Raw genomic sequence first — 27,975 nt, forward strand, 5'->3', positions numbered from 1 at the left:
AGGTATGTAAGGCCACCTACAATCACGGTGTGCAGTCTGTTAGCTCAGCAGTAAGTATCACAGCCGCTCTGAAGATGGTTTTGTAATCCCAAATCTTACTTTGTTAACTAGGCAGCCAGGAATCATCATAACTGACAAAGTTCACCTTCAGCATTCTATGGCTACAGACGGTGGTGCCCCACAGGTCATTCGGCCCTCACCAGGATGAGGAAGGGGCCGGGGGATGGAAAACCAAGGACGGGCCCCTCCCCCCTACCCAGCACAAGGCCAGAGCCATCCTGCGCTGACACTTACAACTGGGCTGTGACCAGCGGGGCAGGAAGGGGCAAGGGCAAGGACGGGAACCCAGAAGGGGGCGTGTCTACACCACCTCTGTGTGGTGGAAGGGAAGGGAAGGGAAGAAGAGGGGCTCCAAAGTTCCTGCCACCAGTCTGTCAGAGTAGGTCCTGACCTGCTCCTCCTGGTTCTCATCTCGTGCTCGAGCCTGGCTGGCACATTTCCTGAAGACACAGTCACAAGGCTCGAGACAAAGGACAGTAAAAACATGGCATACAGGAAGGACACTGCACCTGAGAGTCAAGCAGCGGGGAGAGTAAAATCACTAAGTGGGAAGTCTGCAGAGCGTCCGTCAGCAAATCAACACATTCAAAATAAAGGGGACCGAATTTCAGTAATCAGTCATTTGAGGGAATTTTCAGCAACCGGACAATATCCACCAACCTTCCGTTACCATTCATTCAAACTTACGCCACGGTCCTATTTAAGTGAGATCCTGGCTGAGTAAATTAGTCTTTTACTCTTTCTTCCACCCCAAATATTTGATAAAATATTAAATCCACTCCATCTAACGGCAGCCACCCCTTGCTTAACGTTTTCATACGTGTCACGGATGTCATCAAACAATCTCTAAAACCTGCAGGATAGAGATCATTACCTGCTTTTGATAAAGTAAGCTAAGAAAACACAAAGCCCAAGTTCATATAAATGGCTGGTATTTTTATTCTCTTTTTATCTTTATTTCTCACATATATGATTATTCATATTTCTCAGAACAAATTTTCCAATTTTAAAATGAGAGGAAAAAATAACTCCCCTTATTTTTCTTAGTGTTCTTAACAGAATCCTCCAGGCGGAGTATATTATCAGATTTTCTGTGTGTGCCACTGCTGCAAATCAGGCAAGTCTGCCTTTCCTTCTGCACGGTAAAGTAACAGCTGCTCCTGCTTTCATGGTCAGTACATCTTCTGCGGCACGAACAGTCACTGGTAGCCAGTATCATTCTGGTTAAAGGTGAAGCGTATCATGCAAATTCTCTAAAAGCTGGTAGTCAAAGTAAACAATCCTTCCATACCCTTCTAACAGATTAGTTATCATCCTTACATTCTCCCCATTTGTATTTGTTATCTCTTGAGCTCCCATACGTGCACACCCTGTGATCCAGCTATGTCTACCAAAAAGACACAAGAATGTCCAGAGCAGCTTAATCCAAACCGCCATAAGCGCTAACAACCCAATGCCCAGGAGAGCAGACAAATCTGCAGTATTGGTGCAACGGGCACCACATAGCAACAAAAAAAGAAGGAACTGCTGCACGCAACACTGATGAATGTCAAAGATACAGCGTGAAGCTAAAGAGAGCACTTACACAATCCTATGTGATTCCACTGTCTGAAACTCTGAAACAGACACAACTCCAAGACAATTCATGAGGAAAAAACAGTCTCTTTAATAAACTCTTTAATACTCACATGCAAAAGAATAGATATGAGCCTCTACCTCACACCATACACAAAAAGTAACCCAGAAAGGATCAAAGACCTAAAAAGAGCTAAAACCATAAAACCCTTAGAAGAAAGCACGCAAATAAATCTCTGTGACCCTGGACTAGGCAAGTTTCTGAAACATGAAACCAAAACCCAAGCAAGAAAATTTCTAAACATAAATCGGACTTCAGCAAAACTAAAAATGTTTGTACTTCAAAGGACACCGATGAAAATGAAATGACAAACTATAGAATGGAGACAATATGTGCAAATTTTCAAGTATGCACAAATTTGTATGTCTGATAAGGAACTTATATCCAAAATATACCAAAACACTGTTACAACTCACCAATAAAAAGACAAATGAGCCAACTTAAAAATGGGCAAAGGATGTGAACGGACATTTCTCCAAAGAAGATACACAAATGTCTAATAAACACATGAAAAGATGCTCAACATGATTAGCCATCAGGGAAATACAAATCAAAAAATCACAATGGGTTACTTCACACCCACTTACATGGCTAGAATAAAAAAGAAAAAACAGTAACAAGTGTTGGCTGGATGTGGAAAAACAGAAACCCTCCTACACTGCTAAGAGGACTATACAATGATGTGCTCACTTTGGAAAACAGTCTTGTAGTTGCACAAAATGCTAAACATGGAGTTTATCCCCAAACCCAGCAATTCCATTCCTACTTATCTACTCAACAGAAATGAAAATATGTCTACACAAAAACTTGCATACAAATATTCACAGCATTATTCACAGCAGCCAAAAATGAGATACCACCCAACTGCCTATCAACTGATGAACGGATAAACAAAATGTTGTCTATCCACACGATGAAGTACTATTAAGAAAATACCGTGTTATACATGTTATGACATGGATAAAGCTTAAAAACATTTTGCTAAACGAAGAAGCCATCACAAAGGCCAAATATTTTATGACTGCATTTATATGAAATGTCCAGAATAGGCAAATCCATGGAGACATAAAGTAGGATGTCAGGGGCTGGGGGAGGGGGATGGTGACTACTAATGGGTGTAGGGTTTCTTTCACGGGTGGTGAAAATGTTGTAGAATTAGATAGTGGTAATGGTTGTACAAATCTGTGATATCAGAATCACTTCTCTGCACACTTAAAACAATAATAAACTTTTTGAAAAAAAGCATAACTAACCTGTGATACTGGTCACAGCAGTGGCTACTACTAGAAGAAGGGGTTATACCTGGGGGTGGGGGGGGGTCACCACAGAGCCTACTTGGGTACATGATTCATTTATTTAAGAGGTTTTAAGAACATTTAGTGGGGCGCTGAGTGGCTCAGTCAGTTAAGCTCTTGATTTCGGCTCAGGTCTTGATCTGAGGGTAGTAAGATCGAGCCCTGCAATGGGCTCTGCACTGACAGTGTGGACTCTGCTTGGGATTCTTTCTCTCTGCCCCTCACCTGCTCACTCTCTCAAAATAAATAAAAACTTAAAAAATGGTATGAAGAATATTTAAAGAAGTTACAGAAACGAAGCAAAAACACAGTGGCTGGGAGCAGGCACCTGAGTTAGACTCGGCCACCCCACTGGTGTTACAAGACAGTTCATCTGAGCTCCAGTCTAGCCTCCAGGAAATGAGAGAGAACCCTGGACTGAGGGCCACTGGGAGAACGAAATGAGACTGTGGACGTGAACCATGAGCACAGTGCTCACTGCATCAATACACAGAGCCGTTAGAATCGTGTTGTGATCACCGGCTCATCACAGGAAAACTCACTGCTCCCCTTCTCACCCCCATTCTCTTTCCCACAGAAACAAACAGGGACAGACAGACAGCCGTCTGCAGTGCCAGCAGCCTCAGGTGTTAGCCTGTGCTCAGGCAGACAGCACCTGGTCCCTCACCCCACACCTCTGGGGCTCTCCCGGGACACAGGCCTTCCCTCTTCGGGGCCTTGCCCGGAAACCACCACTACCGTGCTGCCTACCATTTGCTCCAGTCCTTCCCGCCCCTGTCGTCATCACTCGCTTTCACCAGCACTTAGCGGAAGGGACACTCCCTGCCTGGCCCTAAGGATACTGAGTAAGAACCCCTGACCTCCCAGCCCCACCCTCCTCCGACGTCATCTAAGCCCTTCCTTATAACTGCATGCTCATGACCTTTACATACGGAGCACTCTTTCATCTGAGTACTATATATGGAATTCTTGTTTTAAAGGACTGTTATTTAAATTCACTGGACTGGAAAACACCAGAAAAACAAATTAATGCCAGAGATATGTTTTTTAAAAAATTCTAGCATACATTCTGAGACCAGAAGAGTCCTACGTAAGTTTGTAAACCTTCTGTATAAAAACCATTTTCTCCAATGTTCACAATAGCCACCCAGAGCTAAATATTCAACGATCCAAGTCCATGTGGCAATCACTGATCACACTGAACTGGATGGTCAATATACCAGGAATACTATGGTGTAAAGGGGAAAAAAAAAAAAGGTTAAAAGTAATCCTTTTTACAGGTAATCTTCCCTTTACCTAAAATCCATTCTAGATTTTACTTTCTTTAGCCACTAGCTCTGTATTTTTATATGAGGAATAGAAGTCTCTGGAAGGGAAAAGACTGTCTCTACAAAAATTACATGAATCTTCTAGAACCTGGTCCTCAGTTTCCAGTGGCCAGACATGAAAACAAGCAGGAAAGGAAGATTCAAAAGGGCAACACATCCAGCAATTCCAGTAAGCAGTTCGCTGACTTTCCAGGCCACTGCTTCTGACCCAGGGGAAAGAACCCAGCAGGCTGCTCTCAAGAGTGATACCCTGGGGCGCCTGGGTGGCTCAGTTGGTTAAGCGCCCGACTCGGGTTCAGGTCATGATCTCATGGTTCATGAGTTCGAGCCCCGCATCAGGCTCTGTGCTGACAGCTCAGAGTCTGAAGCCTGCTTCAGATTCCATGTCTCCCTCTGTCTCTGCCCCTCCTGTGCTCGCTCGCGCTGTCTCAAAAAGACAAAGAAAAAAAACCATTAAAAACAAAGTGATACCCTGTTTCCTTCCAAAAAGGAGCCATGAAGAAAGGCCAGCTTCTCTGCCTAGCCTCACCCCCTATTCCAGGGCCAGCTACCACCTTCCACCAGCTGTCACCCACTGTAGTCTCAAAGCTCATGCTTCCGGGTGCTGCAGGCACATTGTTCCAAAGCCCTTGACCAAGGCAACAAGGCTAAGGTGGAAACAGTGCTTCATCAAAATGCTTCTAAACGTGTAGAAGAACCTGCTTGTGTGGGGGTTTTTTCCCCTAAAAAGAGGCTTATAAAAATTGTTTGAACAGTTTGAACAGTAATACTTTAGATGTGATAAAAATGGCTTCCCTTGTTTTAAATGCTAATTACTTGGGGGCGCCCGGGTGGCTCAGTCGGTTAAGCGTCTGACTTCAGCTCAGGTCATGATCTCAGTCTGTGGGTTCGAGCCCTGCATCGGGCTCTGTGCTCACTGCTCAGAGCCTGGAGCCTGTTTCAGATTCTGTGTCTCCCTCTATCTCTGACCCTCCCCCGTTCAGGCTCTGTCTCTCTCTGTCTCAAAAATAAATAAATGTTAAAAAAAAAAAATTTAAATGCTAATTAATTAAACATCAACAATTAAATCTGTCAGGTTGGATGCCACACTACCTACATTACATGGTATGTCACATTATCCAACTGAACCCAAGCATTTCTAAGATACATTTTTAAAACAGGAAAGCAAGGGGAGCCTGGGTGGCTCAGTTGGTTAAGGGCCTGACTTCGGCTCAGGTCATGATCTCACGGTTCATGAGTTCGAGCCCCATGTCAGACTCTGTGCTACCAGCTCAGAGCCTGGAGCCTGCTTTGGATTCTGTGTCTCCCTCTCTCTCTGCCCCTCCCCCACTTATGCTCTATCTCTCTGTCTCTCAAAAATAAATAAACGTCAAAATAAAATAAAAAACAAACCCTCTGTGCTTGATATATAAAATATATATATGAATACATAATATATTATATGTATATATATACACATATATATATACGTGTATATATATATACACATATATATATGTGTATATATATATGTAATATAAAAATGAGGGCATAAAAGAAATAAGACACATAGGACTATAATCAAGACACTTAGTAGAGAAGAAAGGGTAGATGTCCTCCTGAATCTTTTAACTCACTGTCCCCAGAATAAATAAATAGGAAGAAAGCTGCTTTTATCCAAGACTTTTTAAAGAATTACTCTGGTTCCATGTGGCCTTTGGTAAGCCTGTGGTAAGCCAGAGATGAAACACACTAAAAACAAGGCAAATGACAGAAGCTTTCTGTAAATCAGTAAAACTTTATTGGAAGGCTGGCAAATGTTTAACACTTCAAAAAAGGATGCCTGGCTTTGTGCAGTCTGCATCTGCATGATAAAGGATTGGTCAAAACTGCATTCTCCTTAAACCAGTCCTTCAGTGAAAGTGAATTCTACTACAATATCTGATCACAACCACACTTTTCCAGAATCTCTGGTGCTTCTGAGCGAACTGAATACGTAACCACACCTGCACTCAGCTCCTGGCCTCGGCACTCGCCTGGCCGCTGCTCCCCGCCCCCCGCCACCAGCACAGCCCTGCTCAGCCACACTACAGGTGTTTTTTGGACAGCCCACCCCACCAGGTCTCTGGGAGCTGGACTGCAGGGACCAGTAAGAGCACAGCATCACCCACAGATGCCCAGTACAGGGAGTTAACTTTTCACAAGTTCAGTTATAGAACCAGAGGGCCTGAGATGACAGTTCAGAGTCCTCGCTCTCACCACCCCCCACCACTGCATCCCCGGGGCCCGCTCACCCACATCCTGCACGCAGGTCCCTGTGCGCTACCCTGAACCCCCAGGCACTGGAGGTGCCCCCTCTCCCCAACCCGGAGGCACTCCAGCCAAACACATGCCACCCCTGGGGATGGGGAACCGCGTGCTCCTGGAGGTTCTCACACACCCAGACTCCATGAAAACCAAAGGCCCTGCCTTGCCACCCCAGGGCCACGCAGCATTCTCTCCAGCACAGGAAGTAGGGGGACACCCATCCCAAGAAGGGGAGACATCCAGCTAGAAAGGAGGACAGCACTTGAGAGCTCAGACCCCAGCACCCTATACTTCACCTTGTAGTCATAAACTCAGAACAAAACACGGGCAAGTGCTCACAAAAGGCAAAGAAAAACATATATAAGAAAAGGGGTTGTTAATTTCCCTAATATAAAGCGCTGTAAGAAACTAATAGGAAAAGGGCCTCTGGGTGGCTCAGTCGGTTAAGCATCCAACTCTTGGTTTCGGCTCAGGTCATGATCTCACAGTTCCTGAAATGGAGCCCTGAATCAGACTTCGTGCTTAGGATTCTCTCTCTCCCTCGCTCTCTGCCCCTCCCCCCCCATCCTGCTCATGCAGGCACGCATGCTCTCTCTCAAAATAAATAAGCTTTAAAAAAAAAAAAAAGAAACTAATAGGAAAAAGCTGAACAAGTCGATGTAAAGTATGGCGAAAAGGGAAGGATTTTAGCTAAACATTAATCAACCCTTTAAATGCTTGGGGTTCATTAAGATGCCCTACAGGGGAAACACTGGGGGAGGGGAATCAGACCTGCAGGCTGGGGGAGGAGAGGCATCCCTGCAGCCACACTCAGGAGTCCACAAGAACGCCCACAAGGCTGAGAAGAGAGGCCATCGATGCCCACCCCGCCACCCCACCGCCCGCCGCCTCACCCCAGCCCCTGCATCACCACTGGGAACATTAACCACCAACCTCGGTCACGGCTAACCCAACACCCGGCTCACACTCAGGATCATAGCCACGTCAGCCACTGATGAAAAATGTACTTCACAACAGTAAAAAACAAAAACAAACAAAACAAAAAACATTTCAAATAAAATAAGAAATATCACATTTTTTACAATTTATAAACCCCAAATAGCTCTATTTCCCACAAAATATACTGGGACCGACAGTATGATAATAATTTGTCAAAAGCTGTATTTGTCCAGTAAGGAAAACACTCGAACTAAGTTAAAATGGTGCAAGCAGACAGGGCAAATTGACCGGGTTCCTTCAAAAAAGGAACTGAAAAGGGGGGTGGGGAGGGAGGTGGAGCCTCCAGGGCAAAAGATTTAGGATGAGCGCAGCCCAAACACCGCCTGCAGACTTGGTTTGAGCTCCTGTAAAACAACTGAATACACCACCAAAAAGGAAATTTAAACCATGACTGAGGGGCACCCAGGTGGCTCAACACTTGATTTGGCCTCAGGTCATGATCTCACGGGTTCGTGAGTTAAGCCCCGTGATGGGCTCTGGGCTGACAGCACAGAGACCGCTTGGGATTCTCTCTCTCCCTCTCTGCCTTTCCTCCACTCGCATGTTCTCTCCCTCTCAAAACTAAATATTTTTTTTAAGTAAAGTAAATAAATAAACCATGACTGAATATTGCACGACACTGAGAACTTTGCTGTTAGTTTTTCAATGTCATAATGTCATTATGGCTGTTTTTAAAGAAAGTCTTTATCTTCTTAAAGTATATACAGGAGTATTTACAACTAAAACCACAAATGTCTTGCATTTGCCTCAAAATAATCCTTTTGGGGAACAGGGGGATAAAAATGAAGTAGACTGGCCAGGATCTGACAGGTGATTCAACTGGGGTTCATCATCCCAGTGTCTACTTCTTTATGCCTGAAATTTCCCATAATAAAAGAAGTTTAAATTTGGAGTAGGAAATACTGCCAACTGCTACCACTTTTATGAACACTGATCACGAAAATAAAGAAGATCAACACGAGGGGCGCCTGGGTGGCTCAGCAGGTGAAGTGTCCGATGTCGGCTCAGGTCACGCTCTCACTGTTGTTGAGTTCGAGCCCCGCGTCGGGCTCTGTGCTGACAGCTCAGGGCCTGGAGCCTGCTTCAGGTTCTGTGTCTCCCTCTCTCTCTGCCTCTCCCCAACTGTTCATCCTCTCTCTCTCTCTCAATAATAAACAAACAAACAAATAAATAAACAAATAAATAACCAATCAACATATGAAAAATTCAAGCCACTCCAAAAAAGGAGCGACATTTTCATACAGGGGTCATCCAGTATTTCATGGTATCTAAACAGAGTACAGTCAAAGGCTTGACGTGGGATATCAGGCTAGACATTTGTGAAAAATTAGTCTCCATTTACAAATACTCAAATCAGAATGACCGAATCCAAATCACTACAAGCTCGTCACCAACGACACGGGAGTTTTCCTCACTGGAAGCATACCCGAACCTGAAAATTGCTACGTGCCCAGTTGATTTGTTAGGAGTTCGTTTGTTTTATTGCTGGCATTCCTTCTGGTCGTAAAACAGTTTTACGAGCTGGTAAAAATTTTGTACCAACTCTGCAAAGCTGACGTGACTAATGGTCTCAGTACTGAGCATAACAGATGCTCACCCTGAACCTGACCCACACTGCAGAGCAATACTTTGGACTCTGCTTTCAAAAGGCCTATTGAGATCCTCCTATTGCTAAGTGTTGACCTACAGACTCCACCCCAATGGCGCCACTAGAGAACACTTCATGCAAAATGAAAAAGGTTTATTTCTCCACACTAACCTTTATTCTTTTTTTAATTTTTTTAATGTTTATTCATTTTTTGGAGACAGGAAGAGACAGGGTGCAAGTGGGGGAGGGTCAGGAGAGAGGGAGACACAGAATCTGAAGCAGGCTCCAGGCTCTGATCTGTCAGCACAGAGCCCGACACGGGGCTCGAACTCACGGACCGCGAGATCATGACCTGAGCCGAAGTCGGACACCTAACCGACTGAGCCACCCAGGCGCCCCCCAACCTTTATTTTTAAAAACACTTACAGCTCATTACCGGAAAATATTCTTCTCAGATAATAAATGTAGTATTTTCAGCATCATTAAATTTGCAATACAATCAACAAGAATTGGGGTGGCAGGGAAAAAATAAACCGTAAGAGAACAGATGTGGGTGGTGCTATGGAGTGGATATTAACCGAGAATGGCGTAAGTGTTTTGAGGTTTTAGTCTTAGCATTCAATGAAGTTATATTACAAACCAATCGTGATAAAAATGCTACTGGAGAAGAAAAAATATAAAATCTGATCAACTAAGGATCTAGCAGTACTCAAAAATATCACCATTCAATAGGGACTAATAATTCTGTATTATTTTTAGGGAAAAATCCACGACAAACGGATATCCAAGGACTACGTGTATTTAAAGGAAAAGTTCCAAGATGAACAAAGCACTGACTCCACAAGAAACAGATAAATCAGAGAAGACAGCTTTAAAACATTCTAATTAGTGGCCTCAAAAAGAGATGAAATCACAGCCACCCACCACAGAACACCTCCTCATGATAACAACACAGTATCTTCTTCAAGAGGGAGACGCTGTGAACCTAGAATTCCATACTCAGGCAGACCACCAATAAAATGAGGAGACAGTAAGACATTTTTAGACATTCGATAATTTGGAAAGATCACCACCCCGATCCTTACGTGGGAGAAAAATGTTACATACACATACTATACTGAGCATCTATGTATAAACACACGTATCCTCTCCTCACCATGAAAAGTCTCTAGCAAATCACCAAAAAAAAAGAATCCAATAAAGAGTGATGGTGAACATAAACAACCGTAGAATATGACTCAGCAGCAGCAAAGGAAGTTAGATTCTCCTGCTCAAGGCACAGATAGGCACTTTCTCTCTGGGTCCAGTCACACAACTCGGTTTCACAGTGAATAAAAGTTACGTAACCATAATTACAGGTGTACCTCGGAGATACTGCAGGTATCCAGACTAACACAATAAAGTGAATATTGCAATGAAGGAATCAAATGAACTTTTTGGTTTCCCAGTACATGTAAAAGTTACGTTTATACTATACTGTAGTCTGTTAAATGTACAATAGCATTATGTCTCAAAAGTCAGTGTTTATACCTCAATTTAAAAATACTTTGTTGCTAAAAAAAATGCTAACCATCATCTGAGCTCTCAGTCAGTCATCTTTTTGCTGGTGGAGGGCCTGCCTCGATGGTACTGGCTGCTGACCTGGCAGGCGATAGGTGGAGGCTGGGGAGGCCGTGGGGACTTCTGAAAACAAGACAACAATGAAGTCTGCCACAGGGATGGACTCTCGGTCATGAACAACTTATCTGTAGCCTGCGATGGTCTCTGATAGCATTTGGCCCACAGTAGAACTTCTTTGAAAATGGGAGCCCGGCCTCTCAAACCCTGCAGCCGCGTCATCAAGCTAAGTTTATGTGATCGTCTACGTCCTCTGTTGTCATGTCAACAATCTTCGTGGCATCTCCACCAGCAATAGATTCCATCTCAAGAGTCCACGTTCCACGTTCTTTGCTCGCTCACCCATCAGAAGCAACTCCTCATCCGTTAAAGTTTTACCATGCAACGGCAGTACCTCAAATATAATAATCATGAAAAAGTTTGAAATACTGCAGGAATTAGCAAAATGTGACAGAGGCATGAAGTGAGCAAATGCTTAACAAAATGGTGCTGACGGACTAGTTTGACACAGGGCTGCCACGAACCTTCAATTTGTAAAAAATGCAGTATCTGCGAAGCGTAATAAAGTGAAGTGCAATAAAATAAGGTATGCCTGTACTGTAAATGCCATTTATTAGCTTCCAATTCTTAGAACCAACTTAGACAAAACAAGGAAGACTTCATTATAGTCACAGAACAGGACATAAATGCCATAAGCTTTGACAACATAAAACTGGTAATTCCCCTAATTAACTCTTTAGTGAAAATTAATTTAAAAATGATGTCACAGATCAAAGAAAATGAAAGCAATTAAGTTATTTTATACATGAGTCCACTAACTACAGATTCCCCCCCTTACAACTGGGAATATAAATTTAAAACTAATAAAACATGAACACGACAGGTTCGGCTGTGCAGTTATGGGAAAAAAAAACCGCCATGGCTAAGTGTACTTTACTCCATCCTGGGAATGCATGAATGATTCACTAGCGTTATTATATTAATATAAACAATAAAAACTAAGCCTAAGACAAAACTCACAACCCTCTTATGTAATTACCATATTTCAACATTAATTTCTCATGAAAATTTTAGAACTCTGAATAGAAATATATTCTGATATTAAAAATCCTTTCAAATCAATATTCAATTTTAGTGGGAAGTCTAAAATATGCTCTAAAATTTAAAAGTAAATTTTAAAAACTTATATAAATTAGGAGGAGAAAGACTTTTACTTTCTATGGCATACCATTCTGCACTGTTTCAATTTATTAAATCATGAACACGTTATTTTTATACTTTTAAAACTATTTCAAATAATAATAGCACTGGCCTAATATAAGTTTCGTGATTTATGTTCTGAGATTTTTAATACTTGGCACCAGGGGCAATCCTAAATCACAAAGAACTGTAACTTGGAACATCCATGACCACCCTCCACAAACTATTAGAGTTCAAGGTTACCAAAAAGTAACTAAAAAAATGTTCGTAAAGGAATTTTTAAAGAAAAATTGACTTATGATAGATGCATTGGAGTCAAAGAAACTCTCTGGGGAACTTAAAAACCAAAGCAGTTTCCAGTAGAACTCTTCATTAATAGCCCCAAAACTGGCCAATCCAGATGGCCATCCAGAGTGAACGAATAAACCGTGATGCATGAATAAAATACCGTACAGGGCGCAGAAAAAACTAACAGCATAGATGGATCTAAATTACTTTTACTTGCAGTTACTTTTTTATTGTTGGTGAAACCTGAAACTTGCCATTTTAACCATTTTTAAGGATGGCCGAGAAAAAAGAGAAGACTCAAATTGCTAAAATTGAAATGAAAGAGGAGGCATTACTACAGATCTTAGAGAAATAAAAGGATTAAGAAATGCTATGAACAGACTCTATGCCAACAAATTTAATCTAGATAAAATGGACAAATTCCTGAAAAAGATAAAAATTACCAAACTGACTCATGAAGAAAGAGAAAGTGTGAATAGATCTATACCAAGTACAGGGGTTGAACCAGTAGTCAAAAAACTAACCACAAAGAAAAGCTCAGATAGATTTCCAGGTGAATTCTATCAAACATTTAAAGAATTAATACAAAATTTTCACAAACTCTCACCAAAAAAAACAACAAAACAAAAAAACAAAAAAACAAAACTGAAGAGAGAATATTTCCTAACTCATTCTATAAGGCCAGTACTACCCTGATAGCAAAACCAAAGACATTCAAGGAAAGAAAAAAACTGCAAACCAGTATTTCTTTTGATTATTCACGTAAAGATCCTCAACAAACTACTAGTAAACCAAATCCAGCCAACACTGAAAAACAATCGTGCACCATGACCAAGTGTAATTTATCCCAAGAACATAAGGTTGGTTCAACATACAAAAATCAGTTAATGTAATACACTATATATCAACAGAATGAGAAACAAAAGCCACCTTATTATCTCAATGGACCCAGAAAAAGTAATTGACAAAATCCAACACCCTTTTATGGAAAAAACACTCAACAAACTAGAATAGAAGGAAACTTCCTCCACCTGATAAAGGGCATTTATGAAAACTCACAGTTTGGGGCCCCTGGGTGGCTCAAGCAAGTAAGCATCTGACTCTTGATTTCGGCTCAGGTCATGATCTCGTGGTTTGGGAGATTGAGCCTCATGTTGGGCTCTGCACTGATAGCACAGAGCCTGCTTGGGATTGTCTCTCTCCCTCTCTCTCTCTCTCTGCCCCTCCCCCATGCGTGTGTGTGTGTGCGCGCACTCTTTCTCTCTCAAAATAAATAAACCTAAAAGAAAAAAAAAACCTCACAGCTAAAACCAAACTTAATGGAGAAAGACTCAGACGTTTTGTCAAGAATGTCCACTCTTACCACTTCTATTCTACATTGTGCTGGAGGTTCTAGCCAGGGCAATCAGGCAACAGAAAGAAGTAACATCCAGCCTGGAAAGGAAGAAGCAAAACTATCTCTATTCACAAGTGACATGATTTTATGTATAAAAATCCTAAGGAATCCACTAAAAACTATTAGAATAAATGAGTTCAGCAATTTTGCAGGATACGGGCTCAATATAAAAAGTTCAATTGTATCTGTATACGTTTACAATGAACAATCTGAAAATGAGATTAAGAAATCAATTCCATTTACAATAGCACTAAAAAAAACTTAGGAATAATTTAACAAAATAAGTGCAAACCTTATATTTTGTTTTGTGAATTAATGCAACCAAATAAACACTTAAAATGTTAAAATGGAAAATTTTATCTTATGTATTTTACCAATATGAAAAGGTTAAACTCTGAAAACTACAAAAATTTTTTTAAGTTTATTTACTTAAGTAGTCTCTACTTGAACTCACGACCCTGAGATCAAGACCTGCATGCTCTTCTGACTGAGCCAGCCAGATGCCCCATGAAAACTACAAAATATTTTTGAAAAAAAATTTAAAAGATCTAGATAAATGGAAAAACATTATGTTCATACATAGAAGACTTAATTTGTTAAAACAGCAATACTCCCCAAATTAATCTACAGATTTGACGCAATCCCTATCAGAATCCCAGATGGCTTCTTTATAGAAATTGACAAGTTGATGCTAAAATTCAAATGGAAATTCAAGGAACCCAAAAGAGTCAAAACAATCTTGAAAAAGAACAAAGTTGGAGGCATCATACTTCCTGAATTCAAAACTTACTACAAAGCAACAGTAATCAAGACACAGTTGGTACTGGCATAAGGATAGGCATAAATATCAACAGGACACAACTGAGAGCCCAGAATTAAACCAATACATTTATCAAATAATTGTGACAAGGAGACAAGACTATTCCATGGGGGGAAAGAACAGACTCTTCAACAAATGGTGCTGAGAAAACAGGACACCAACGTGCGAGAGAAAGAATGTGGTCCCCTATCTCATACCATATACAAAAATTGACTCAAAATGGATCAAAGACCTAAAGGTAAGATCTGAAGCTACAAATCTCTTAGAAGATTGTGACCTTGGATTTGGCAATGGATTCTTGGTTATGACACCAAAAGCAACGAAAGGGAAGTTAAACTAAACTTCATCAAAATTAAAAACTTTTGTGCCATGGGGCGCCTGGGTGGCTCAGTCCTGGTTGGGTGTCCGACTTCAGTTTGGGTCATGATCCCACGGCTGGTGGGTTCAAGCCCCGTGATGGGCTGTGTGCTGACAGCTCAGAGCCTGGAGCCTGCTTCGGATTCTGTGTCTCCCTCTCTCTCTGCTCCTCCCCCACTCATGCTTTGTCTCTCTCTCTCTCTCTCTCTCTCTCTCTCTCTGTCTCTCAAAAATAAACATTTTTAAAAAATTAAAAAAAAAATTTCTGTGCCTCAAAGGAAACTATCAAGAATGTGAAATGACAACCCACAGTATAAAGGAAACTATTTGCAAATTATACATTTGATAAAGGCTCAATATCCAGAATATATAAAGAACTCTTACAACTCAACAACAAAGACAACACAATTTAAAAATGGGCAAAAGAACAGATATTTCTCCGAAGAAGACATAGAAATGACCAATAAACACAAGAAAGGATGCTCAACACCATTGGCCTTTAGGAAAAAAGTAAATCAAAACTAAAATGAGAGGACGCCTGGGTGGCTCAGTCATTAAGCCTGTGACTTCAGCTCAGGTCACAATCTCACAGCTGGTGAGCTCGAGCCCCGCATCGGGTAAAGATCACAAGCCCCAGATGAACCCCACTTCTCTCTCGCGCTCTGCTCCTTGCTCACTTGCACTAAAATGAGAGACCACTTCATGCCAACTAGGACGACTAGAATTTAAGAGACAAACAATACCAATTGTTGGTAAGGATATGGAGAAACTGGAACCTTTACGTGCTTCTATGGAAAACAATCCGGCAGTTCCTCAAAATGTTAAGCACGGAGTTACCGAATGATCCAGCAATTCTACTCCCAGGCATACACCCAAGGGAAATGAAAAACGTATGTCCACACAAAAGTTGGTGCATTAATGTTCACAGCAGCATTCTTTACAACGGCCAAAAGGTGGAAACAACCCACACATCCATCAACTGCTGAGTGAATAAACAAGTGGACTATCCGTGTCACAGAATGTTATCTGGAACAGAAAGGAACGAAATACAGAGACACCTCGAAATACACGATGCTAAGCAAAAGGAATCCAGTCACAAAAGACCACATATTGGGGCGCCTGGGTGGCTCAGTCGGTTAAGCCTCTGACTCTTGATTTTGGCTCATGTCATGATCTGATAGTGCATGAGACTGAGACACATCTCTGAAAGCACAGAGCCTGCTTGGGATTCTCTCTCTGTCCCTCCCCTGCTCGTGTTCTCTCTCTCAAAATAAGTAAAAAAAATTTTTAAGACCACATACTGTAAGACTCCATTTATATGAAATGTCCAGGGGGCGCTTGGGTGGCTCAGTCAGTTGGGCATCCGACTTCGGCTCAGGTCATGATCTCACGGTTCATGGGTTTGAGCCCCATGTCGGGCTCTGTGCTGACAGCTCGGGGCCTGGAGTTGCTTCGGATTCTGTATCTCCCTCTCTCTCTGCTCCTCCCCTGCTCTCACTCTGTCTCTCTCTCACTCTCTCAAAAATAAATAATGATTAAAAAAATTTTTTTATATGAAATGTCCATAACAGGTAAATATATAATGAGATGAGATCAGTGGAAAGGAGGGAGGTGGGGTGACAGCTAAAGGGTACAGGGCTTCTTTCAGAGGTGATGAAAATGTTTGCAATTACAGAGTAGAGATGATTGCACAACTCTATTAATATAGTCTACTGGACTGTACCATTTAAACAGGTAAAATGTATGTGAATTATATATATCTCAATAAAGCTGTTACCAAAAAAAGAAAGAAAAAGTAAATAAATCATCTGGTAATTGTAAAAGGCAGAGAAATGTTTCTTTCCAACTAAAGTAAGCTTAATCAGCCAGGTAATTTAAATTTCTCTCATATTGCTGATAGACAGCAGCTTTTGTTTCAGTAACCATCTTAACATATTATTTCACAAGGATTATCAAAACTTCATAAATGCAAACCTTGCTTTTTAAAAAAATAAATATTTCTAGAAGAAAACATATCCAGGCTTATCACTTTGGTTACATAAAACCATAATAATGCTGATGTTTTCAGAAACATTTCTTGTCCTGATACAGTCTAATATAAAAATGCCATCCCTGACACTTGAATTAACTGCTGAAACTGGGAATAGAGCACTCCCAGTAATTTCCCAATTTGCTGCTAATTAGACAATATATCCCACATACCCGAAAGCAGTGTTTCATCGACATTTTCCCAGATTAACTTTAAAGGTACATCAGAGGGGCACCTGGGTGGCTCAGTCAGTTAAACATCCAACTCTTGGTTTTGGCTCAGGTCATGATCTCATGGTTGGTGGGTTCAAGTCTGGTATTAGGATTCTCTCTCTCTCTCCGTCTCTCTGCCCCTCCCCTGCTCCCTCACTCTCTCTCAAAATAAATAAATAAACATTAAAAAAAAATAAAGGCACATCAAAAAGGTGGTTTGTTAATACACTTACAGCCTTTTCAACAATCTGATCTCAAATACTTAAAGTTAAAAAATGGAGCAAATCCATTTGTGACAGAGTTGCAAAATTATTTTTAAAGGATTGCTGTATACCCATTAATTATGAAATCAACATCTTTCTCAACAGTGAAGAACAGAAATACTATTTCCAGGGGTGCCTGGCTGGCTCAGTCGGTAGAGCATGCAACTCCTGATCCTGGGGTCATGAGTTCAAGCCCCACCTTGAGCATGGAGCCTACTTTAAAAAAAAAAAAAATTAATTAATTAAAAATAAATAAATAATACTATTTCCAGTTAAAAATATATTTTTATAATATACTTAATATATAAGTTGAAAAATAAATTCAACTCCCTGATTTTACTTTTTTTAAACAAAAAGAGAGAAATCCAATGATTTCAGTTTAATTCTTTCACAGGAAAAGGGTAAAGTACAACAGCCTTAAAATGGAATTTGGGTGTCACGGTGTCATGGAATACCTTTGGATTTCATTTCTGTTATTTATGTTTTTAGAAAATTATGAGTGGCAAGAACATTTCTCCTTCTGCTCTTGATTTTAAATTGGTGGTATCTTCCTACAGACCAAGAACTTGGAGTTAAACAGAATCACCTCTGTGTCACGTAAAGAAAGGTCAAAGTTTACGCACATGGCCCGAGTCACAAACACCGAACTGCAAACATCTCCACGCTATGGTCTCCAGAGGTCCCTCCTGGCTTCACCCCTGCACCCACCCTAGAGTAGCCGGTTAGCAGCAATCTGAAGAAGCATTTTCCAGGCACCCCTCTTTCTGTTTTCAGTGCACCCCCATCATGTAACTCCCGTTTCTTCACGTCCCTTTTCCCTCTTCCTCTCCCTGTCCCACTAGAATGCAGTTCCTAGAGAAAAACCTGCCCTCCCACATTTCCATGTCTTCCTTCTACTTAGGGGAGAAGCTTTCTAATAAATGAGTAAGTATAGGAATAGAAATGCCAATACATCCAAGTCTCTCCTGACTTCATACAGAAATGAAAAATAGGGTACCTTTCAGAAAACCTACCTTATCTTTACACCATCTGGAAACCCTAGTAGAATGACAGCGTATGACTACAACGAGACACAGCTTCATGGATAACGTGAGCTCCAGGAGAACAGGTATTCCGTTAACCACTGCAGTGCCTGGCACTTTTCAGGTCCTTAAAAAAATACTTGTTGAATGAATGACAGATGACAGCAGCCTAGAAATGTTAACGTAATCTTGCACAGTGGGAAAAGAAAGTGGCCAAGTGGTAACTAATTTAGCAAAGCTAGAAAACCAAAAGTTATTGCATGTGAGGTAGGGGTTAGGCGGCTCAGGAATGATTAGAAGCACCGGGATCTCTGGGGGTCCAAACAGTAACAGAAAGAAAATGGGACTGGCTTCAAATCTATAGGAGCAGCAGCTACACCCCAGAACTCCTTCTGTCCCTTCCCCATCAACTCTCCACCTTATCCCACCTTCCCCAAAAGCCGGCATATCCACAATACCCCCACTGCCCAGACAGGACCAGAAACACCACTCTGCGGGAACTGACAGGTCCAGAGAAAAAATTAGCAACTTCTGGTAGTACCTCTCAAATTGGTGGGCCCCTGTCCTATCTCCTAATGGTGAGACTCCACACTTAAAGTTTGTCCATGCACACGGGGAGTTTTCAATCGGTCCACTCGCAATTACGAAAAGACAGCCAACAATCAGCAGACATTCAGAGAAAGGGTTCTGACCTCAAAGACAAGGAGCAAAGCAGAAAAGAGAAGGAAAACTCAGAAGAGACAACGCAGGAAAGAGAAGAAAATGTCTACATAACATCTACGTGTGCACAGAAATCAACACAAAATGAACAAAAAGAAATGTTTAAAAAAAGTGCATCGCTTTCACGAAACAAAAACAGGATGTTATAAAAAGGAATGCTGAGAGCAAAAGTGAAAAATATCACAGCAGAAATAAAAGAGCAATGTAAGCAGTAGAAGACACAGTTGAGGACCTTTTCCCAAAAAATCAGAGCAAGCAGATAAATGAATGGAAAAACGCAGGAAAAGGAAATTAGCAGCACACTCTAGAAGGTCCAACACCTGAATAATAGGAGATCACAAAGGCTACAATGGAGAAATCAGAGAAGAAACCATCAAGAGACAGTATGGAAGGCTTCCAGAGCCATAGGACCCAGTGTCCCCACCCGAAAGACCCACCAAGGAGCGCTGAGGTTAGTGAAAAGAAGACCGAGAGTTTCCAGACAAGTCACACAAAGTCTGGGGGATCACAATGGGGTCGGGCTGCTCATTACCAACAGCAGAAGGTGGACAGTAATGGAGAAACGCTTTCACACTCCTAGGGAAAAATTACTTCTACCCTAGAATTCAATACCCAGGCAGACTGTCATTCAACATGTAAGGAAGAAGCCTTTTCAGGTCTCAAAAAATGATCTCTTGATGAACCTTTTCTCAGGGAAGCCCTTCTTCTAGCTCTATCAAAAGGAAAAGGGTATGAAATCCAGAAAGGGGAATTCAACAGAAAGACACCAAAAAAGTCCCCATAAGGAATGAAGAGAAGTCCTAGGAATACTGCTAAGCAGTGGGCTCAGAGCGCAATGGGCCTAGACAAGAGGAAAACAAAAGGCTTTGAGGGGTGGAAGGTGACGGGCGAGGCGGGGGACGAGGCGCTCCAGTTACAAAGCTGGGCCTGTACTGAGCACTGCACACGGGCATCTAAGCTAAAGGGAGAAAACGTAATGCATTCCAATCAACACAGAAATAATTCCATCTCGGTCAAGACAGGGCACTAACTGCACCCCATGTGGCTCAGTTGTTAAGGTATTTATTTGCCTAATGATAACATAAACACTACCAACTTAAACAGAAATTCTTATATAACCATATTTGGAAAAAGGAAGAGAGGGGACAGGCAGGGAGGGAAGGAATATAGAAGTTCTACAGCCTTCTTTCCCTCAACAGAAGTCAACGGAGAAGTCAGAAAGTGAGCAGTACAAGCACGCTTTACAGAGGCATGGAATCTGAGGCAAGAATTGCTAAATAACCAGTATCCAAGATGCTCGCTCTCTCCCACAGGAACACGGCACCTACTGCCTAGGATGAAGATGCTGGGCTGAGGGCAGCAGGCCCTGGTCCCTGAAGACTTCCTGGCACGGGCTGCTGCCTTACCCTGCACTGCCCACAGGCCAATTCCACACGAGATAGAAGTCACCCTGATTTGGGTTCAGTTGCCGTTGTTTGGTTGTCACTGGCCGCTGAATGGGATCTGAGACAGGGGATTATTAAACAGAAACAGAGGGGCTGGAAGTGGCTGCTTGTGAAAGTCCGAACCCAGAGTTACTCAGTAAATGCATTACTTTAATAAAGGTAACGTTATATTTGGAGAAAATCACTCCACGGTATGGTCGGAAGTGCCGTCAATCTCAACTTCTACAACTAAGGTTAGGTGGGTCTTTCTTGGTCAATTTTACCTGATTTATTAAACATAACAGAGTATGAAGCATTAAAACGAGGGAATGATGGAATGAACAGCCGGGTTTTTTGTTCTGTTTTGTTGTTTTAACGTTTGTTTATTTTTGAGGGAGACAGAGTGTGATCGGGGGAGGGGCAGGGAGAGGGAGACACAGAATAGGAAGCAGGCTCCAGGCTCCGAGCTGTCAGCACAGAGCCCAACACAAGGCTTGAAGTCATGAACCGCGAGATCATGACCTGAGCGGAAGTCGGACGCTTAACCGACTGAACCACCCAGGGCATCCCAACAGCAGGATTTTAGGATGCCTGGTGGAGGGAGTTAAATCCTACAGCAAGAAAGGAATTCATTTGGGTCTGTGGGCTTGAGAGCTTCAGCGAGGCAGGTGCTGATGGGAACGAGGGGAAAGCTACAATAAAATAGGGGTTTCAAAGCAGGTGTCTGAGAGGCAGTCCCAGGCTAATGGTGGTCCGTGGAGAAGAGAACCCCCACCAGAAGCTGGTTCTGAAATGATCAGGGAAAATGTCAAGAGCCTCGGTTACCCAAGGGCAACAGGGACAGGGGTGGAGGGCAGATCAGATGATCGCTCAAATCCCTAACAGTGTTTGAACCCAGGACTCTTGACTGCGGAGGCTGGAGAAATCACTGCGTCCCAGTGACATCAGGAGTAACCTTACAGTAAGTTCGTCTGTCTCCAAAGCAGCTCCAATACAAAGACAGGATTGGACTGAAACATGATTCGATTTCAATTTCTCCCTGAGTTTCTAATTCTTTCCGAAAGATAACAAAATCCAAAGTCTCTTATGATACAACTGATCCTTTTTGCAAAATTTTAATCTGAGAACAATTTTGTTGCCAGTTACCTACCAGTCAGTGAAACTGACCAAAAACCTAATATACAACACAGATTGTTCAAATCATGCTGTAAAGTACGACCTTTATTTCATAGTTAGTATCCATCTGTCCTCAAAAAAAATAGTTGTCTCTGGCAGATTTTTAAGTCCGTATATATATAATTCAGATGGTCAAAACACTTCCGATTTTAAATCTAAGGAAAGTGTTATCTTCCTCTCATCCATCTCTCACTAAGAGATAAGAGAGTATTTGTGTGAGCTTTTCACACAAATTTAAGGTAACCTTACCATACTGTCATTCTGGACCGTTCTAAGAAGCTAAGAATCAAACTTAAACTCGGGACAGGGACTAAAAGGTGTTATGTTACGGGGATTCGTTAGATGATGTGATTAGAGTTTTCGTGGGTTTTTTTAACGTTTATTTATTTTTGGGACAGAGAGAGACAGAACATGAACGGGGGAGGGGCAGAAAGAGAGGGAGACACAGAATCGGAAACAGGCTCCAGGCTCTGAGCCATCAGCCCAGAGCCCGAAGCGGGGCTCGAACTCACAGACCGCGAGATCGTGACCTGGCTGAAGTCGGACGCTTAACCGACTGCGCCACCCAGGCGCCCCTAGAGTTTTCGTGGGTTTTTAAAAAACTCTTTCAAAATTTCTTTAATTTTACTTTTTCTCCTTTTTGATTAAAAAAAAAAAGAGGTAAAAACCTCTATCTGGTTTCTTCCAGCAAGATCCTTTTACCTTATTAGTCTCAAAAAATACTTTTTGTCTCTTTACCAAGAAAAGCACTCAACGGTTTCACCGTACTTAATATAGTTTGGAATTAACAGCCCTGTTTGCTCATGTGTTTATCCAGCATCACAGACGTCAGCACACACGGCAGACTTCTGAGGGCAGCAGGCTCTGCAACAGGAAGGGGGCAGAGGCAGGAGGAGCCACCCCAGCAAGCCCGTCCTAGTGGGATTATTTTGCCTCAGGTGCACTTGAGTTAGTTGTCTGCTTGCCCAGCAATCGGCTGCACATCATCAACTTTCTCAAGGGGCTCACGCAGTGGTATCCTGTTTGAGAGCAATTCACTCCAATTCCAGTGTTTTTATTTAAGGCCTAGATGTACAACAGACACTGCTGTTTACCGCAAAACCCAATTCGTGGATGAGGTTTTAGGAGAAAAAAGGGAAGGCTGGCTTGTTAACGTTTAATGGTTTCAACCGCCTCATCACATGCCGTGTAGTCAAACACCGTGCGTTTCAAATAGCTACTTACAAGTTACATTAATTTTTATTATGCAAACCCAACATTTGGGTTTGACTCCCTCAAATTCAGATCTTATTCACGAGACCTACTTCTCAAGGTGTTCCCACGCGATGCACATTCTACCTGAAGAAACCAGTGAGACTAAAATGTACCCTGAGATGTTTAGCACCACCAGTTAAGCCTACTGGTATAAAATTTGGGGAGAGCCATTCCACTCACAGCTGGGGCTGGGGACCCCATGCCAACAGCTACAGGAATTCACATGGACGACAGAGAGCTCTCGGAAGGTACTGCTGCATTCGTAACGAGAAAAGCCACAAATGAGGAAATTAAAGAGGGCTAGCAAAGATTAATTCCATTCCTTTAGAGGAAGTACAGTGGCAGGGTAAAGGAAGGTGGCCCGGACCACAAATCGGGAAACCCACACTGAGGTGTGCACCCACAAGGCGTGCCTGCACCAGACGTGGGCTCTAGGCTTCCCACCTGGTCTGCAGGCCACACGAGAGCCAGAGCACAGGCCCCTGTGGTCCAGCCAATGCCAACAGGCGGGGACTTCGAACATCATCTTCATCTAGCTGCAACACGAGCCATTATACTTAAGCCATGAAAAAAAAAAAATTTAACACGTGAAAATATTTTTATATAACAAAGATAAAAGTTAACAGGTAACAACTTCACCTCCTTTACTTGTATTTGTGCTGTTTACTTGTAGAAATTTCGAAGTGCTTCATAGTGTTCTATTTTAAATGGTATCCAATTTGCATTAAAATATAGTTTAAAGAAATACACAGGCAAAGCAAGGTATTTCCAAGTTTAAATTAAGGTCCAGGATTTCAGAGAGGAAAACTAATCAAACTATAAACATAATCAAGGGAAAATTAAAGACCTGCAATGAAGGCCAAGAGGACTCTGGTCCCGTGCAACCTCTGTGGCAATAAGAAAATAAGAGCCAGGAAGTCTGCTTTTAAAACTTAAGAACTTGAGGGGTCCCTGGGTGGCTCAGCCGGTTAAGCGTCTGACTTCCACTGGGGTCGTAATCTCGTGGCTTGTGGGTTCCAGCCCTGCACCGGGCTGTGTGCTGACAGCTCAGAGCCAGGCGCCTGCTTCAGATTCTGTGTCTCCTCTCTCTCTCTCTCTGCCCCTCGTCCACTCACACACTCTCTCTGTCCCTCAAAAATGAAATAAATGTTTAAAAAAATTAAAAAAAAAAAAAAACCTTAAAAACTTGAATACCTGTACTTTCCAAATTTCCCCAAAGATTCCTCCCTAAGTGTCAAAATCTGGGCTGATTAAGCTGTGTTTCTTCATTAAGTTTCAAGATTTCTACCTAATTGTCATTAGACACACCTACCTAGCAAGATTTGGGAGGTGGGCAGAGGCTGGCCCTCTGCAGGACAGGACTCCACACACTGGAAGTTTCAAACATCATGCGGGGCGGGGGGGGGGGGGGGGGGGGTGTGTGACTCCAACGACTCAACAACCCCCAGGCGGACGGATAGCTTCTATCTGTTTCCAGAGGAGAAGTAATTCCTCTTGGAAGTCAGGGCGCCTAATAAGGCTCCACAGTTCCACCTGACGGACCATTTTTCACCTTCCAAAGGCAGTTACTAGGCGTTCTAAGTACACTAAAGTATGACTGCACATAATCTTAACCGGTAACGCACCTCTGTAGAGTTACAATGGTGTATGATGTTAACATGCATGAAATTCAATACTTCTATTCTAGAAGTAGTGTTTAGTAGTATTAGTAATTCATTAAAATGCCACCTTAAACTTAAGACCATTTTTCTTCCCTGTAATTTAAGCTTTACACTTCTGTGCAAGCTGAGTTGTTAGGACGACGTAGTTTATTTGCAATCATAATTTCCAAAGAGCCAGAATCCAATTTTGAAAATATTTCTAAATTCTAGCACATGGCTTCTGTCCAGATTTGGAAAGGTCAAATCTCGTAAGACCTCCCCACATGCTGAGAAGAGCCTGCTCGTGCGAAGCCCACCAGCTCTCGGAGGGGCTGGTACCGTCGGGTGGTGTGCAGACTAGGCAAGAACCCCGGCTGTATAGGCTGTCCAGCTCTCAGACGGAGCCCCACAGGGGCGCTACTCAGCTCGCAGGCCAGAGGCCAGCTGCAGCACACATTTGCACTAGCACTGCCCTCCCTCTGCTTCCTTCTTTCAGTCCCACTTTTACTCACACACCGGCACCGAGTCGACCTGACGGTCGATCTGTCTGGATGTCAAGATCAAATGCCTCAGAAAGGCAAGGCAAATACAATATTCAGAAGGCTCAGATGTACCCAGCGCCAGACTGTGAAAGTGAGTTATTTGGTTGGAAACCAGGTCACTGACAAAGGACCCCGGAAAGTAAATACGCTCATTTCACTGATGTTGTAAATAACCAAGAATGGTGGTGCCCACCGAAATAAAGCATAAGGGGCTGTCTTGGGGCTCTAGACCTCTTTCTGCCTCTGCTCTCACAAAACATCGTTTCCCTATAGGGCAAAACACAGAAGCCGTCTAGAGAATATCTCAACTTGAGTACTGTGAGTAAACAAAACCCCAAATTCCAGTTGCCATTCTGGCAGAGTAGGAGGCCTCACCTGAGAACACATTTGTTTCTTCACGTAACTATCAGCTTCGTCAGGCCCAAAGATTAGAAATTACCGGCTCAAACTGCACAGCCCCAACCCAATGACGCAAGTGACCCAAGGGGAGGGTCTGCATGGTCTGCCCTGAACGTGAGCACTGCATCTTCCTACCAGGTCGTTCCAGGGGAGTCTGAGGGTCTTGACAGGATGGCCACGTTAGAGAGGAAGTGAAAGGGTTTTACTTGACGCTTGTAGCTATCTTCGGGATTCTTATGATCGTCAAACGGCCTAATCGAACGTTTATCCTACTAAAGCTAAGTACGTTATTTGATCAATGATTACAGTCCTATAGATCCTTGAATAAACTACAGAAAGCACGCAGACATCTGAGGAAGAAAGTTTTTAAACGTCTTCCGTATACTGACAGTTGCAGCTACGCCCAACGTATTACAAGAATCTAGCACAATTACGATGAAAAAAAAAAAAAAATCAATTTGCTCTCGCAAAATAAGGCTTTTAACCCGAAAACTCCCTTGGAGGTGCCACAGTAAAGGGTGTTCAGGGCCTGGACGTCAAGGGGGTGTAGGCTGGCTGTCACCCTTAGAATGGGTCTCCCCGGAAATGCACATGCGAGTAGGGGGCCCACCGGGCGGTGCAGGAGGCAGACGCAAAAATCACGCGCGGCTGCCCCCGCAAGCTAGCAGGGCGTGCGGGGGCGGACGCGGGGAGGGGGGGCCTCCACGCCGACTCCGGACCCCAGAGCGAGGGGCGGGGGCGGATTTCCCGGGGAGTGCTGCAGGAAATGATATCCAGACTCGGAGGGTGGATCTAGGAAGCGGCCCGGGCGATGGCCGGCGGCGGGGAGCGAGTGGGGGTGGGAACGGAGGATGTGGCTCCCAGGGGCAGGATGAGGGGGCGGGACGGCCGAACGCGGGTGCGCCAGGGCCGAGGAGGAGGGCAGGGAGGGGATCGCCAGCCGCTGAGGGGCGAGGGCGCGAGGAGCGGCCTTAGAGGAAGGGGGCGGCGGGGCTGGGGGCTTGGAGAGGCCGGAGCGGAAGCCCGAGGGCGGGGAGGAGGAGCGGGCCGGGGTCGGAGGGGCGGAAGGGCAGGCCGGAGCCCCGCGCGCACTTACCCCACTCGAGGAACTCGGCCACATACTTGTCGCGCCGCAGGGCCGAGTGGCTGCACTCGGTGTACAGACAGACGAGCACGTCGAGCAGCGTCTCCACACTCAGGGCGCTCTCGTTGCGCCAGGGCCCGTCCAGGAGCAGCTGCTCCAGCTTCTTGAGCCGCACCTTGGCCGACATGGTGCCGCGCGGCCCGCTCCCAACGCGCCGGACTCTCGCTGCCCGCTCGGCCAGTCCGTCAGGGCGAGCCCTCGGGGGCCCGGGAGCCGCGAGTCCCGGCAGCAGCGGCGCCTCGTTGCCGCCCCGTCCGCGTCGTCGCGCCCCGGCCTAGGCCGACATCTTGGGCTCGGTCCCGGCGGCGCAGCGTCTGGGGCGCCGGGCCCCGCGGGTCCATGGGCCGGTCTCCTCCCCTCGGCGCCGCCGCCCGCCCCGCCCGCCGCGGCCCGCCCTCGCCTCGCCCTGCCGCCCGCCGCGCGCCCTTCAGCCCCGCCCGCGGCCGCGCCCTCCTCGCCTTCGCCGCCGTCCGCCGACCTGGAGCGCCGCGGAGCGGAGCGCAGCGCAAGCCCGGCCGGCGCCCGAGCCCCGACCCCAGCCCCGACCAGGCGGCCCAGCCCCGCGGCCCGCAGCCAACCAGGGCGCGGCCAGCGCGGGCGCAGCCAACCACGGCGGGGCCGGCCGCCGCCGCGCTGACCTCAGCGCGCCGCCCCGCCCCTGCGCTCCCGGCTCCCGGCTCCGGCTCCCGGCGGGATGGGACCTCGCCGCTTGCCGTAGGGCGGCCGGGATGCTGGGAAGGCCAGGCGGCGGGGGCGGGGCGAGCGCCGAGCCAGTGCGCCGCCGAGATTGCGCGCCCGCGCGTGCGCCGACGGCGCCCGGGAGGCGTGCGCCAGCGCTTCGTGGACGGGTCCCGGGTGTGCGGGGTCTGCGCTCGCGCACGCGTGCGTCTCGGGCCCCGAAGGGGAAACCCCTTGCTTGCTGGGGTGGAGGGGGCTTCGGCGGAGTGACCCGCTGGTTTAAAACCTGGGCGCGGCCGGGCTCGGAACGGCCCTGGAAAGCGGGGGCCTGCCTGACTTGAACGCGAGCCCGCGCGGCCCGGACTGGGCGGAGGCCCCTGCAGAGCGGCGACCCAGCGGGCCACCCTGCACCTCGTGAATTCGTGGTGCCCCCGCAGTGGCCACTTCAGATTCCGCCGTCCAGCCTACCCCAACCGCAAACAAATGTCTTAGCCTGACACTTGGGTAGGAGGCGGCCGGCTGTCTCCAGGCTGGGTGTCCCGGGAGAGTCTCTGCTTCCCTGAGATTGTTGGTGCATTTGGGGGGCTGGCGGAAGGAAGGTG

The 27,975-nt window shown here is 44.7% G+C and overlaps 1 protein-coding gene across 1 annotated transcript in view; it reads right to left on the reverse strand.

The window, feature by feature from the left end:
* The window catches only part of CDC42BPB (CDC42 binding protein kinase beta), a 102,620-nt gene extending 75,378 nt beyond the window's left edge, over positions 1-27,242 (reverse strand). The window contains exon 1 of the mRNA XM_043557066.1: positions 26,648-27,242. Coding sequence (XP_043413001.1) covers positions 26,648-26,822 — 175 coding nt within the window. The 5' untranslated portion in view covers positions 26,823-27,242. The remainder of the gene's footprint in view (positions 1-26,647) is intronic.
* Positions 27,243-27,975: the final 733 nt, after the last annotated feature.

This window comes from Prionailurus bengalensis, chromosome B3 (assembly GCF_016509475.1).
Source record: "Prionailurus bengalensis isolate Pbe53 chromosome B3, Fcat_Pben_1.1_paternal_pri, whole genome shotgun sequence".
Taxonomy (NCBI): domain Eukaryota; kingdom Metazoa; phylum Chordata; class Mammalia; order Carnivora; family Felidae; genus Prionailurus; species Prionailurus bengalensis.